Source organism: Ylistrum balloti, unplaced genomic scaffold, assembly GCF_031769215.1.
Source record: "Ylistrum balloti isolate Yb309-2 unplaced genomic scaffold, AGI_CSIRO_Ybal_v1 Utg370776, whole genome shotgun sequence".
In the NCBI taxonomy this organism is placed as follows: domain Eukaryota; kingdom Metazoa; phylum Mollusca; class Bivalvia; order Pectinida; family Pectinidae; genus Ylistrum; species Ylistrum balloti.
In genome coordinates this window covers 297,155-311,321 of record NW_026782454.1, presented here as the reverse complement: position 1 = coordinate 311,321, position 14,167 = coordinate 297,155, and the positions used below count along the sequence as shown (strand labels likewise).

Sequence of the window (14,167 nt, the reverse complement as noted above, 5' to 3'; positions counted from 1 at the left end):
CTTTCTTGTTCACGGTATTTACTGAAAATTACGGAAAATGACCAATTACTCTCAGCTACCTGAATTTTCCTTAATTCATGTATAGAAGATAACCTAACATGTCTGTTTTGTCATTTGATGTCAAAACGAAAATCTATGAAGGCTAAAAAGTTTAAATAGATAAGATCTTACATGAGTTTCTATTTGAAGTGTCACTTTATGAAACAAGTTTAAAAGTCTCATGGTGACCTATTGTAATACCCTTCATCCAGCATTGTGCATTGTGAAATATGAATTTCATGGCCCCTGGGTCTTGCATATCCCCGCGGGGAGTGGGTAAAGTTTACTGTAGTTTATATAGGAAAACTTGATTTTTGAGCATTTGTTTAATTTCTATTGGAAATATTTCAAACTTGGTCAGAATTATAAGTGCAGGATGACGGCTTGATGGTATGCCCATTTTGATCCTGAATGACCCCCTAGGGGCTGATGGGCAGGGCCAAAAGTGGTCCAATTAACTTAACCCACAGAGGCCTTAGGGGGCAGGGTGGACAAGAAGCGGTCAAATTGATTCAAATTTCAAAAATCTTCTTCTCAACACCCAGATATGGTAGAATCAAATACTCTTCACGAATGGAAGCATCTTAAGGTGTTTTAATTACCAAAATGGTTCTCACATTCCTTCCTGGAAGGGATTTTTTTTAGCCTTCTGTAATTTTCATAGAAAAAATTTTTTTTGAGCATAACATTGGTTATTTCCCACTGTAGTAAGAATTATTAGTATAAGATGACAGTTTTGATGATATGCATGTATTGACTCTGGCTTACTATATTCTGTGTCACAATTTCGGTTTCATGACACTTGATAATTATACTTTAACCTTTATATTCTATATCACTTATCTCGGGCGAGATTCACAGACGCTAGGCCTCTTGTTCATTTTAGTGAGCGTTTTTGCGAACTAGAAATGAAAAATTTGTGAAGAGTTTCATGAATCAAATGGAAACCATTTAAGATCCTTTTATATTCCATGATCTTTTTTAAGCAAATGTGATAGAAATGGGACAATTCTAGTGACGTCATCAGCCACATAACTTGTGTAATATGCAGAAATTTGACATGGGTATATTCACTGATTAACAAGGCAACTGTAATCTTTCACTGAATCAAGGATTTCAGAATTGATTGAAGTAGAATCTACCACTTTGATGTGCTAAAACATATAAGGTACTGTATCAATCTTTCTAACCCTCAAAACATTTAATTGACTGTCCTTTTGTTAGCTTACCATCATCAGATGGTGGGCTATTCAAATTGCTCTGCATCTGTGGTCCGTCAATAAACAATTTTTGTTGTCCCCGTTTCTGGAGAACTACTGAATGGATCTTTCTCAAATTGCATATGTAGGTTCCCCTTTGTCCCTAGTTGTGCCCATTTGATTTTAGGACTTATTAGAAAAACAAATGGCTGACAGACAGCCATCTTGGATTTTTCAGTGAAGATTGTCATCACTTTCTTGAAAATACTTGATGGTTCCCCATGATCTCTAATTGTGTTCATTTGATTTTGGGTCTGATCAGGAAAACAAAATGACAAACAGGTGGCCATTTTAATTTTTTCGGTAAAGGTGCTATTTCTTGAGAAGTACGGATGGATCTTTCTCACATGGCATGTAGGTTCCCCTTGGTCCCTAGTTGTGCCTGTTTAGTCCACCATCTGATGATGTGCTTACCCATCTGCCGCCCACAACAACAAATTTAAAATCTGCTAAAAACAATGATGGCTGCATTTTGTCAAATGTTTTTCTTGATCAGTCCAAAACTGGATGAGCCACACACAAGCATGGACCAAGAGGAACCCACCTTAAAAGAATTGTGTAATGACATACAAGGAGTGATCTGATGATGAAACAAAATTACCCATATCTTTATTAAACAAGGAAAACTCAAAGTCATGTTGTTAAAATGTTTATTATATAACCATATCTTCCTGCTGGCACATATTTCAAATAGGACTGAATTCAAATAGGACCTTATCCAAACAAGCCAAATCCAAACAGGACCTGACCTAAACTAGACTTGATCCAAACTTAACAGATCCAGTCCAAACCTGATCCAAACTAAACCAAGACAAACTAGACCGAGCCAAAGAAGACCCTCTCTGACTATTCACCAGTTTAACGTCACATTTCAGACACAAGGAAAAAGTTTGGCCCTCTGTTTATTTCAAAGCCCCACTAAAGTCTTCCTGTAAAACAGACACTTATAAGTTTGGCTTTCTTTTCATGTATACCCACTGAAGTTCTAATTTATTAGAGACAAGCAACCTTCAGTCTCTGTTAATGTCCCAAGAAAAGACTACTTTAATGGAGGTAGGCCAAGTTTAGCCCTCTGTTCATTTGCTTCCTTAATTTCCAGTTCTTTCTGTGATAGGCCTCCATCACGTTTGTCCCGTCGATCTCTGTGTCTGTGGCGATCACGGTCACGGTCACGGTCACGGTCACGATCACGATCATCTGAATGTTTGTGATGACGGTCACTGTCGTCCGAGTGTTTGTGATGGCGATCACTTCGGTCTTTATGATCTTTATGGTCATGTTTGTGTTTTTTGTGTTTTCTTCTCCTGTAAAATACAATTAAAGAGATCATAACAATGAAAATTGATCTATCTAAATATGTGTAGTAATTTGAAATACAAGAAGCAAATCCTGAAGAGTTGGAAAACAAAACACCATTGAACTTACCTATCATCATCGTCATCTCGATGCCTTGATTTCTCTGTTAAACAAAAGAAAATAATGTGTTAGCCAAAACAACTACTCTATACAAGGAACATCTGCCATCTTTGGACACAGAGCAATTTGAATTGCCCACAATCTGATGGTGATGGGCTAAAAAGCGATCAGATCAAGGAGCAACAAGGATATAGTAATCAAGATCCCCGCCAATGTTCATTTGTAAAATATATACATTTAAAGTGAGCAACATGGAAAACTGGAAAACATATCAGCCAATCAGATCATAGCAGTCTCATTAAATATGCATAGAATTTACTGATAATTAAATCTGAACAAGGCATGAAGGTAATATGTCTACAAAGTAAGTTTCCTAAAAATTGTATCATTCCTTCATAAGATAATGTGCAGAAAGGTTTCCCATAGAGTGATTAAAGAAATCAGCCAATCAGGTCACAGCAACCTCATTAAATATACACAGAATCCACCGTTCATCAAACTTGAGCAAGGGATTAAGGTAACAAGTGTACCAACCAAGTTTCATCAAAATCTGGCCCGTTCTTCAAAAGGCATCAAGCAGAAAGCAGCAGCCGAGAGTGATTAAAGAAATCAGCCAATCAGATCACAGCAATCCCATTTAATGTGTGTGGAATTTGCCGTTAATTAAACATGAGATTAAGGTAACAAGTTTACCAGCCAAGTTTCACCGAAATCCTAACAGTCCTTCAAAAGATATCGTGCAGAAAGCAGCAGCCGAGAATGATCAAAGAAATCAGCCAATCAGATCACAGCAATTTCATTTAATATGCGCGGAATTTGCTGTTAATTGAATTTCCCATGAGATTAAGGTAACAAGTGTACCAACCAAGTTTCATCAAAGTCTGACCAGTCCTTCAAAAGATATACAGAAAGCAGCATCTGGATGGACAGAAGGACAGACAGACAGAACCCATTTGAATAATCTATGCCAACTTTGTTGAGCGAGGATAATAAAAAATGTTTGATGACCCTTTTTTTTTGCCCTCATGTAAAGAGACATGTGACCAGTCTTTCATTTGTTAGAAAAATGTTGATCAAACAAACAATGACTGTAATCACCTACAATAAACACAATCTTGTATGAGAACAAAAGAACTCACCAGATTTACTGAATTTTGTAACTTATAAACCATACCCACAGAAAAATCTAACATATAACTTCATGATATCAAAATAACTGGATCATGACACCCCCACCCTTCCCCCTCCACCCCCCCCCCAAAAAAAATCTATAAATTTCTGGTTTTCTGGGCTCCTGTCAACTGATGTTGGAGGAGATAACCGAGATAAGAATCCTACTTAGTATAACTGTTATCTTGTTATGGTTCTGGTCATTCGTGATTTTTTGGAAGAGTCAAGTTAAAACAACATGTTTACAAAACTACATTGATGACGATAATTAACTTACAACATACAGTTCTAAAATGAATTCTTACATGGTATAAAAACCTTGAATTATCACGACTGAATATATAACAGGTACAATTACAGGTTACCTGGAGATCTGTGGCGTTTGTCTCTGTCACGATCTCTCTCACGGGAACGCTTCCGGTTTGATCTGAGGAAAATATAATTATACATTCATTACAACTAAATACATACATAACAAACACCTTGGAGACTTAGACAGGAAGATTTTGGATGATTACCAAACATTTTCAGGATATAGAGCTAAAAATTACCAGTAAATTTTAGTAAGATGGAAAATGATGTTCATTTGCTGAGTTGATCAGCCCATGAATAGCCAGGGTGATTTTGATTCAGCATCTCCTTGTAGCTGGTGGCTACCTTACTTCATGTCTGTGTAGCAGGGACATTATTTCGTGTATTTTTAAGTTGTTTCATTAAATATGTATTATTGTATTTTTGGCATTATTTTAACATTATTCTCCAATCGTCCAGAGTATTGTATTGTCGCGTCCTTAACACAGTATCGTGTGTATCATATAGTTATGTATCTGTATTTAGTGCCATTTCGTTTCGTCTGTATTGTACCAGTTATTGTAATATCCAAGTGGTCAGTCTTTGTGGTGTTATGTCATATACTTCCTGTTGTTTCATTGGTTGTTTTTATTGGGCGATTTGGCGGGATATTTCTTTGTTTAGGCTTTTGTCTTGTCAGACTGAGGCGTTCCTTTGACCAGACAGGACGTGTTCAAGAAGCCTGAACATATATTGATATATATATTGAACTAGACCTCTAGTGGATTTGTTGTAGCTCCATGGTCAGTTTTAGGACATGGGCTTTGAGCCATCATTCAGAGCTTTTTAAGATGTCCTGATCATGTTGGAAATAAATATCGTACTCAACCCCCGTGACCTTGTAGTCATTTAAAAAACAAGACCATCACAATTACATCTGCCCAAAGTAAACTGGCCTACACAGCCATGAGTGTCAATGACAATTCATCCTCTCAACTCCGTTAGAAACTCAAACCTTAATTCAGGAATGGGTCAAACCACATCCATCACAACTTTAAGATTACAAAGTCTCATACTCTAGTAACAACTTGATTGGTTGATTTCATGTTTAAGATCCACTTTCACTAAAGTATATCAGTGTTCAGTAGACACAAAGGGGATGGCCTTCATCCCTGCCTCAGGAAGTAGGTCTTAGACCATGTCCAGTCAGTATGTTGTCAGTCTGGTCAGGACTCTGCAGGAGACTGGCACACAACGTAATGCAAGCAGCTGTAATCTGTCCAGACAGTCTTCATTTGCCTGATGCTGTTACTCCAATACTCCTGATAGAGGTATTGTAGCCATTTCAGTGGAAAATACAGAACAAGCCATACATGACTTTGCTGTGGGATGTTTAGAAATAAAATTTGATGGACTGTTCATGTTTGATAACTGAAATTAAATGTAAACTCCTTCTGAAGTTACTATATATTTTTCTGGTATATGTGTACATCCATATTATATCTTTAATGTCTGAAATGCTATGATGGTGATTAAAACTGTAAATCCTGTTAACACCATGGATTGTGGGCTTTAACAGCAAACTAAGATAGTACCCAGATCATTTGGTGTAATGACACTTACTAAACAGTAACTTAACAGATGCTGGCTAGACAGAACTAAATACAAGAGATGCCAGAGGGATCTTGGTGCCTATCATTGCTTGATCTTCATTTGCTCTTTGAAAGTTGGATCTTTTCCCTTCTTTTCTCTTCTCTTTTTTAGCTCTTAATGATAAGACAAATGAACATCCCTTTGAAAAATAGCCATGATAATCTTTACCAGCCAAATCCTAAATTGCCTCCTGGAAGCCATTTTTTCTTCTGATCAGTCCCAAAATCAAACAGGCACAGGTGTGACCATACCTATGAAATTTGAGAGATCCATTCAGTAGTTCTTAAGAAGTAGGGATAACAATCTTTACTGGGTGAAATCCAAGATGGCTGCTTGTCAGCCATTGTGTTTTTCTGATCAGACACAAAATAACATGGGCACAACTAGGGACCAAAAATAACCTACATATGACATTTAAGAAAAATCCATCAAGTACTTCTCAAGAAATGGTGATAACAAATTTCATTGAAAAAATCAAAGATGGTCGCCTGTTGGCCATTTGTTTTTTTATTTTCTCAGTCCCAAAATCGAACAGGTACAAAAAGGGGCCAAGGGGAATCTACATGCAATTTGGGAAAGATCCATCCAGTACCTCTCAAGAAATAATGACAACAAGAATTGTTTATGGATGGATGAACAGACGGACTGATGGACAATGGATGCAGGGCAATTTGAATAGCCAACCATCTGATGATGGTGGCTAAAACCAGATACAGCCAGCCAAACAGTCGGTGACAGGTACAAACACATGTATAACTGTATTTATCACATAGTAACCTCCCCTGCAGTCAATTACAATGTATACAGGAACTTCCACTGCGCTTTACTTTCACTTTTTTGTCAATTAGGCAAATACAAAAGGTTGGCTAATATTTCATAATATATGTATCTAAAGCTGGAACATACCTTTATATCAGATTTAGGGCAAATAATCGAGGGAAAATGAACAGTTTGATGTGAGAGCAAAATAAATGCTGAACAAATATTTCCTCATATATAGTAGGAAATACATCCAAAAGGAAACTTTGAACTTTTCCTACAGAATCGCTGACCAGTCTGTCATTAACAGAACCAAATTATTACATTATGATACCAACAATTGTTATAAAATAGGGAGTCAGTGGCTGTGTTTACCTGCTATGAGGTGAGGGACTGCGAGCATATCGAGGTGATGGACTTCTGTTGGGTTTGTCTATGTCTTTGTAGCCTCCTCGCCTTCGCTCTGGTGATGGACTCCTCTCATGCTGAAGTGATAAATGGATACCTTTGGTATCTCAAACAAGAGATCTAACAGGATACTTCCTTGGGTATACACTGACAGTGGTAAAATCCTAATATCTCAGCATTTTAATTAGTGGCTTTTATAGTTCACGTATTGTCAGTTATCAGACAAAACAGGGTTCATTAGCAGTGGAAAGTGTACTGGAGGCTAAACAAGTCTTCTCTGTTACAAAGGCTGTGAAGGAGACTATATATGGTCCAGGTATGATATTTTACTCACTACAACTATGTATAGACACTATAAAGTACACCAATGATGTATTCACTATAAAAGAAGAAAAGATTATTCCCCAGCATTCTTGTCGTATAATTCCCTGTTTTAGTATATTTTTTGTGTGCGTTTCCTAAAATGGTCCAATAAATTACTGGTCTTTCTATAGTATTCACTATCCTATCAGTCTAAGCTGTGTTTATTACTGCAATACTTTGCAGCCCAAATCTGAGAGAACAGATTCTCTTTTTACAAAGAAACACTTAGATGATGGGGTTAGAACTGACCATAACTTCTTCATCATCTGAAGTGTCCATGTTCTCGAGGTCCTCCTCAAGTGCACTGACACGTGGGTCCAGTGTGTTGCTCTCCTCCATCACTGACCGCTTCTGTGGATAGAGAAGTAACAAGATTGAAGTCTACCTGGAGTATACATAACATGACTGAAGTCTATCTGTAGTCTAGGTAACAAGATTGAAGTCTATCTGTAGTCTAGGTAACAAGACTGAAGTCTCTCTGTAGTCTAGGTAACAAGACTGAAGTCTATCTGTAGTCTAGGTAACAAGATTGAAGTCTATCTGTAGTCTAGGTAACAAGATTGATGTCTATCTGTAGTCAAGGTAACAAGACTGGCGTCAATCTGTAGTCTAGGTAACAAGATTGAAGTCTATCTGTAGTCTAGGTTAAGAGATTGAAGTTTATCTGTAGTCTAGGTAACAAGACTGAAGTCTATCTGTAGTCTTGGTAACAAGATTGGTGTCAATCTGTAGTCTAGGTAACAAGATTGAAGTCTATCTGTAGTCTAGGTAACAAGACTGAAGTCTATCTGTAGTCTAGGTAACAAGATTGAAGTCTATCTGTAGTCTAGGTAACAAGATTGAAGTCTATCTGTAGTCTAGGTAACAAGATTGAAGTCTATCTGTATCTAGGTAACAAGATTGACACCTACTTGGTCTAGGTAACAAGATTGAAGTCTATCTGTATCTAGGTAACAAGATTGACACCTACTTGTAGTCTAGGTAACAAGACTGAAGTCTATCTGTAGTCTAGGTAACAAGATTGAAGTCTATCTGTAGTCTAGGTAACAAGATTGAAGTCTATCTGTAGTCTAGGTAACAAGATTGACACCTACTTGTAGTCTAGGTAACAAGATTGAAGTCTATCTGTAGTCTAGGTAACAAGATTGACACATACCTGTAGTCTACGTAACAAGATTGAAGTCTATCTGTAGTCTAGGTAACAAGATTGAAGTCTATCTGTAGTCTAGGTAACAAGATTGAAGTCTATCTGTAGTCTAGGTAACAAGATTGACACTTACCTGTAGTCTAAGCAACAAGATTGACACCTACCTGTAGTCTAAGTAACAAGAATGACACCTACCTGTAGTCTAGGTAACAAGATTAACACCTACCTGAATTCTAGGTAACAAGATTGACACCTACCTGTAGTCTAAGTAACAAGATTGACACCTACCTGTAGTCTAGGTAACAAGATTGACACCTACCTGTAGTCTAAGTAACAAGAATGATACCTACCTGTAGTCTAGGTAACAAGATTAACACCTACCTGAATTCTAGGTAAGATGACTGACATCTACCTGTAGTCTAGGTAACACAATTAACATCTACCTGTGGTCTAGGTAACAAGATTGACACCTACCTGTAGTCTAGGTAACAAGATTGACACCTACCTGTAGTCTAAGTAACAAGATTGACACCTACCTGTAGTCTAGGTAACAAGATTGACACCTACCTGTAGTCTAAGTAACAAGATTGACACCTACCTGTAGTCTAGGTAACAAGATTGACACCTACCTGAATTCTAGGTAAGATGATGTCACATACACGCTCTTCTCTGAGTAATTCATCTATGAATTCATCCATATGTATAAGCTCAAAACCTGAAAAATATACAACATGATATATCACATACAACACATGATATACCACATACAACACATGATATATCACATACAACACATTATACATCACATACAACACATGATACATCACATACAACACATGATACCTAACATACAACACAGATCACATACAACACATAATACATCACATACATCACATGATACATCACATACAACACATGATACCTCACATACAACACATAATACATCACATACAACACATGATATATCACATACAACACATGATACATCACATACAACACATGATACTTCACATACAACACATGTTACATCACATACAACACATGATATATCACATACAACACAGATCACATACCACACATGATACATCACATACAACACATGATAAATCACATACAACACATGTTACATCACATACAACACATGATACCTCACATACAACACAGATCACATACCACACATGATACATCACATATAACACATGATACCTCACATACAACACATGATACATCACATACAACACAGATCACATACATCACATGATACATCACATACAACACAGATCACATACAACACATGATACATCACATACAACACATGATACATCACATACAACACATGATACATCACATACAACACATGATACATCACATACATCACATGATACCTCACATACAACACAGATCACATACAATACAGATCACATACAACACATGATACATCACATACAACACATGATACATCACATACAACACAGATCACATACAATACAGATCACATACAACACATGATACATCATATACAACACATGATACATCACATACAACACATGAAACCTCACATACAACACAGATCACATACAATACAGATCACATACAACACATGATACATCATATACAACACATGATACATCACATACAACACATGATACATCACATACAACACATGATACATCACATACAACACATGATACCTCACATACAACACATGTTACATCACATACAACACATGTTACATCACATACAACAGATGATACATCACATACAACACATGATACATCACATACAACACATGATACATCACAAAAAACATAGGATACTTCACATACAACACACGATACATCACATACAACACATGATACGTCACATACAGGCATGAAAATGCATGAATATGCACATCTAGCTGTTTCAAACAAAAACATGTTGTTTAATTCTGATTTCTGGAAAAAATCAACAACAGACCAAGTCCTACCACAAGTGAGTTACACATGTACTACCCTCACTCCTTAGTCACCAGTTGTCTGACCCAGTCTTGCTACAAGTGTGTTACACATGTACTACCCTCACTCCTTAGTCACCAGTTGTCTGACCCAGTCTTGCTACAAGTGAGTTACACATGTACTAACCTCACTCTTTAGTCACCAGTTGTCTGACCTTGTCCAGATACAGATGAACTCTTGCGCTCCCCACACAGTTTTGTGTATCTATTTGTCTGACTTTTTGGTTGCTACAAGTGAGTTACACAATGGGACTAAATGAGTGTTACAATATGTATAAGTCACATATAAAGGTCTTCTTACTATTAAACCAGCAGCAGTTACATACATGTGATCTTGGATTCGCAATTCGCTGGGTCTATCTAAGCAAAGGAGGTGACCTTTCAATGGAGATTTGTTTTGTCTATCTAAGCAAAGGAGGTGACCTTTCAATGGAGATTTGCTTTGTCTATCTAAGCAAAGGAGGTGTACCTTTCAATGGAGATTTTGCTTTGTCTATCTAAGCAAAGGATACCCTGACCTTTCAATGGAGATTTACTTTGTCTATCTAAGCAAAGGAGGTGACCTTTCAATGGAGATTTGTTTTGTCTATCTAAGCAAAGGAGGTGACCTTTCAATGGAGATTTGCTTTGTCTATCTAAGCAAAGGAGGTGACCTTTCAATGGAGATTTGTTTTGTCTATCTAAGCAAAGGAGGTGACCTTTCAATGGAGATTTGCTTTGTCTATCTAAGCAAAGGAGGTGACCTTTCAATGGAGATTTACTTTGTCTATCTAAGCAAAGGAGGTGACCTTTCAATGGAGATTTGCTTTGTCTATCTAAGCAAAGGAGGTGACCTTTCAATGGAGATTTGCTTTGTCAGGGTTATCATTTAATATTTGTATTTTAGTGCCAACTTTATTTTCATGCTTTCTGCACTGAAAGTATTGTGCTGAATAAGATTGTGGTTAATCCAGTTTTTGTATGATGTGTTAAAGATTTAATTGCATCAAATGTTTAATTGATTTTGATAATCTGATAAATGATAATTTCAACAACATTATGACATTTGCAGGTCATTTCCTTTCTGCAGTAACACTTACCACCATCCCTGTTCTGACGTTTTAGCTTTCTGTAGTCATAATACAGGGGCTCTAAGTATTTATAACAGTCCAAGGAGGATCCTGTTAATCGCATGTAATAGGCTCCTAGTGCTCGTACATACCTGGCAACAAAAGACAATACATTACACCGTCACTTAAAATTCTGGACATAAATCAAGCTCTAAATTTAAAATTATACTATATCTACTCACCAAGAGGCTCATGATGTGAATAATCCCAGTCATATTATTAGCAAATGATATTTCACACTCTTGTGATGAGCCCAACCATGAATTTGAGAGTATGTGCTGGCCCCTAGAGTCCTATAATAAGCACACCTCCTGACAGAAACTTTGAATAAATGAAAGAGGAAAAAAAGAGTTACCTCCCCTGACAACATAAAAACATGCAAATGTAGTCTACAAACTATTTATCTAGAAAACTGCTTTTGCTCAGGTATATAATTATTCCTGGATTAAGAACTTTATACAAACAACACTTACTTGAAATTCTCGTTTCTGAGGAATTCCACAACAATGTCTTTCTCTGGCTGGATCTGCAGCATTTTGAGGACGAGACAGAGAAATGGAGATGGTTTCACATTACCTCCATACACACCACCAATGAACTTGAGTTCCATGGCCTTGTCAACCAATAAGGCAGCTACAAGAGATTATCAAGATACTTGTTAAAACTCTTAATCACAGAAAATTCCCAGCAAATTATATGAAATATACAACCTTTAGAACCAATGTTGTTATAGGAAAAAACAATGGCAAGAGTGGCTCAGTGTATACCACTGATGGCCAAAATACCAACAGGCATATAATTTTATGTACACACTGTGTGCCTGATATGCTAGAAAGATCAAGCAACAAAAAACATCCAGTCATAAGAATTCTGTAAAAAAAAAAGAAAAAGAAAGAAAACATGACAAAGCACAAACAAAGTCACGAAGCTAAATGCTGCGGATAAAATTAATGTGTATAAAAATAACAAGATATTGTTATAGAGCAACAAAGCAAATAAATGGATTCAAAAATCTTTCATACCTGAAGCATCTCAGAAGGTTAAAACTACCATCATTATCATATAGAAGATATAGAGGAGATCTCATTGAAATCTATAAAATTCTACAAGAACACTATGACAGAAAAGCCAGCAGTATCAGCACCCTCTGGAAAAATACAGAATACAGACAACTAACAAGAGAAAATTCTTTGAAAATATACCCAGAAAGAAACATCACATCAGTTAGGAGACACTATTTTACAAATAGGAACATCAACATCTGGAATTCTTTACTTGAGGAAATTGTTACAGCTCCAACAAAGAACTGTTTCAAAAGTAGACTGGATAGACACTGGAAAAATCAGGAAGTGCTGTATGACAATTACAAAACAACTATTGGAGGTGGCAATCCATCTTCTAGTGGGGACGTACTAGAGGAGTCTGGTATAGAGGCCTCAAAGGCCTGCTCCAGAAAGTATCCTTAAGTATCCTTAAGTAAGATATATATTCTCATGAGACTGGTAGAAAAGGCAGATCTTTTACCACAAGTCTTGAAAAATTTGGTGAAATGTAAACATACTGGAAAGTGAGGTTGTTTAGGAAAATGAAAATATTTAGTTTACAACATTTAATGGCTTTATCACAATTCAGTACAAAAATGTTTGATTTTTCCATCCATTAATGGTTTAAAACTATTGCATTGTTGTAAACAATAATATAAAACATGACCTTAACGATAATCCTTGCAATGATTGCTAGAATTTGGCATGTTTAGATATGGAGGAATCTTAACAATCGTCCACAGATAGGTAGTCAGAACCCTTCAGACTGGCTTTCAAGTTGACAACAATAATGCTATTGCTTATTGATTTAACAATGTTCAATCTCAGGCATCCAAATCATATAAACAGCATCATAAGAATAAATAGCATGCATGTAGGAGCTGAAACAGATCGGATGGTAAATTTGAAGACATTTTGCAGACCACTGCTTCAATTTATTCAAGTCAGAGATTCCCAGTTGGGCTATAATATGACGGAGTTACGTGTTGTAAAACTGTTACATCATTGCTGCTTCTGGTTTCTCTTTAATAATACATCACTGTTAATATGGCACGGACAAAGTTAAGATATAGCACAACTTTGAATGAAAACATCACCAAACGGAATGATGAAACTCATTGTTACTTTGAACCAACATTACCTGTCAACGCAAAACATTCTTCTTTCCAATATCTACACTCGTAAATTCTTGTTCTGATAATTTTTTCCACTAAATATTGAGGATTTGTTCCTTTTACCGAATGTGCATCTTTCACTGTACGATTCGCCATGCTGACGCTCGTTTAGTTAAGATAAAACTTGCGAAGTATACATTACTATGCTTTTCCTACAAACGCTTTGAGAACTTAGATTAGTATATTCGTTACCTTTCGTAGCTTTTCTCTACTCGGGCCTTCAGTGCAGAGAGAGTCCAAGTGCCAAATGATACTATCAATTATTTCAGAAAACATGCATTGAATATTGGTAGCATTTTGAATATATTTTTCTCCTAATTTTAAACATAGACATTACAA

General features: G+C 36.5%; 1 protein-coding gene across 1 annotated transcript; it reads right to left on the bottom strand.

Moving 5' to 3' along the window:
- Positions 1 to 1,931: 1,931 nt before the first annotated feature.
- On the bottom strand, positions 1,932 to 13,924 carry LOC132558262 (pre-mRNA-splicing factor 38A-like). The gene is made up of 9 exons (XM_060222805.1): positions 13,795 to 13,924; positions 12,084 to 12,243; positions 11,581 to 11,702; positions 9,135 to 9,220; positions 7,608 to 7,709; positions 6,963 to 7,072; positions 4,250 to 4,311; positions 2,724 to 2,757; positions 1,932 to 2,602 (listed from the first exon to the last, which is right to left on the bottom strand). Exons 1-9 carry the CDS (start codon positions 13,922 to 13,924, stop codon positions 2,338 to 2,340), a joined length of 1,071 nt encoding a protein of 356 aa, XP_060078788.1. The 3' UTR covers positions 1,932 to 2,337.
- Between the last annotated feature and the right edge of the window lie 243 nt (positions 13,925 to 14,167).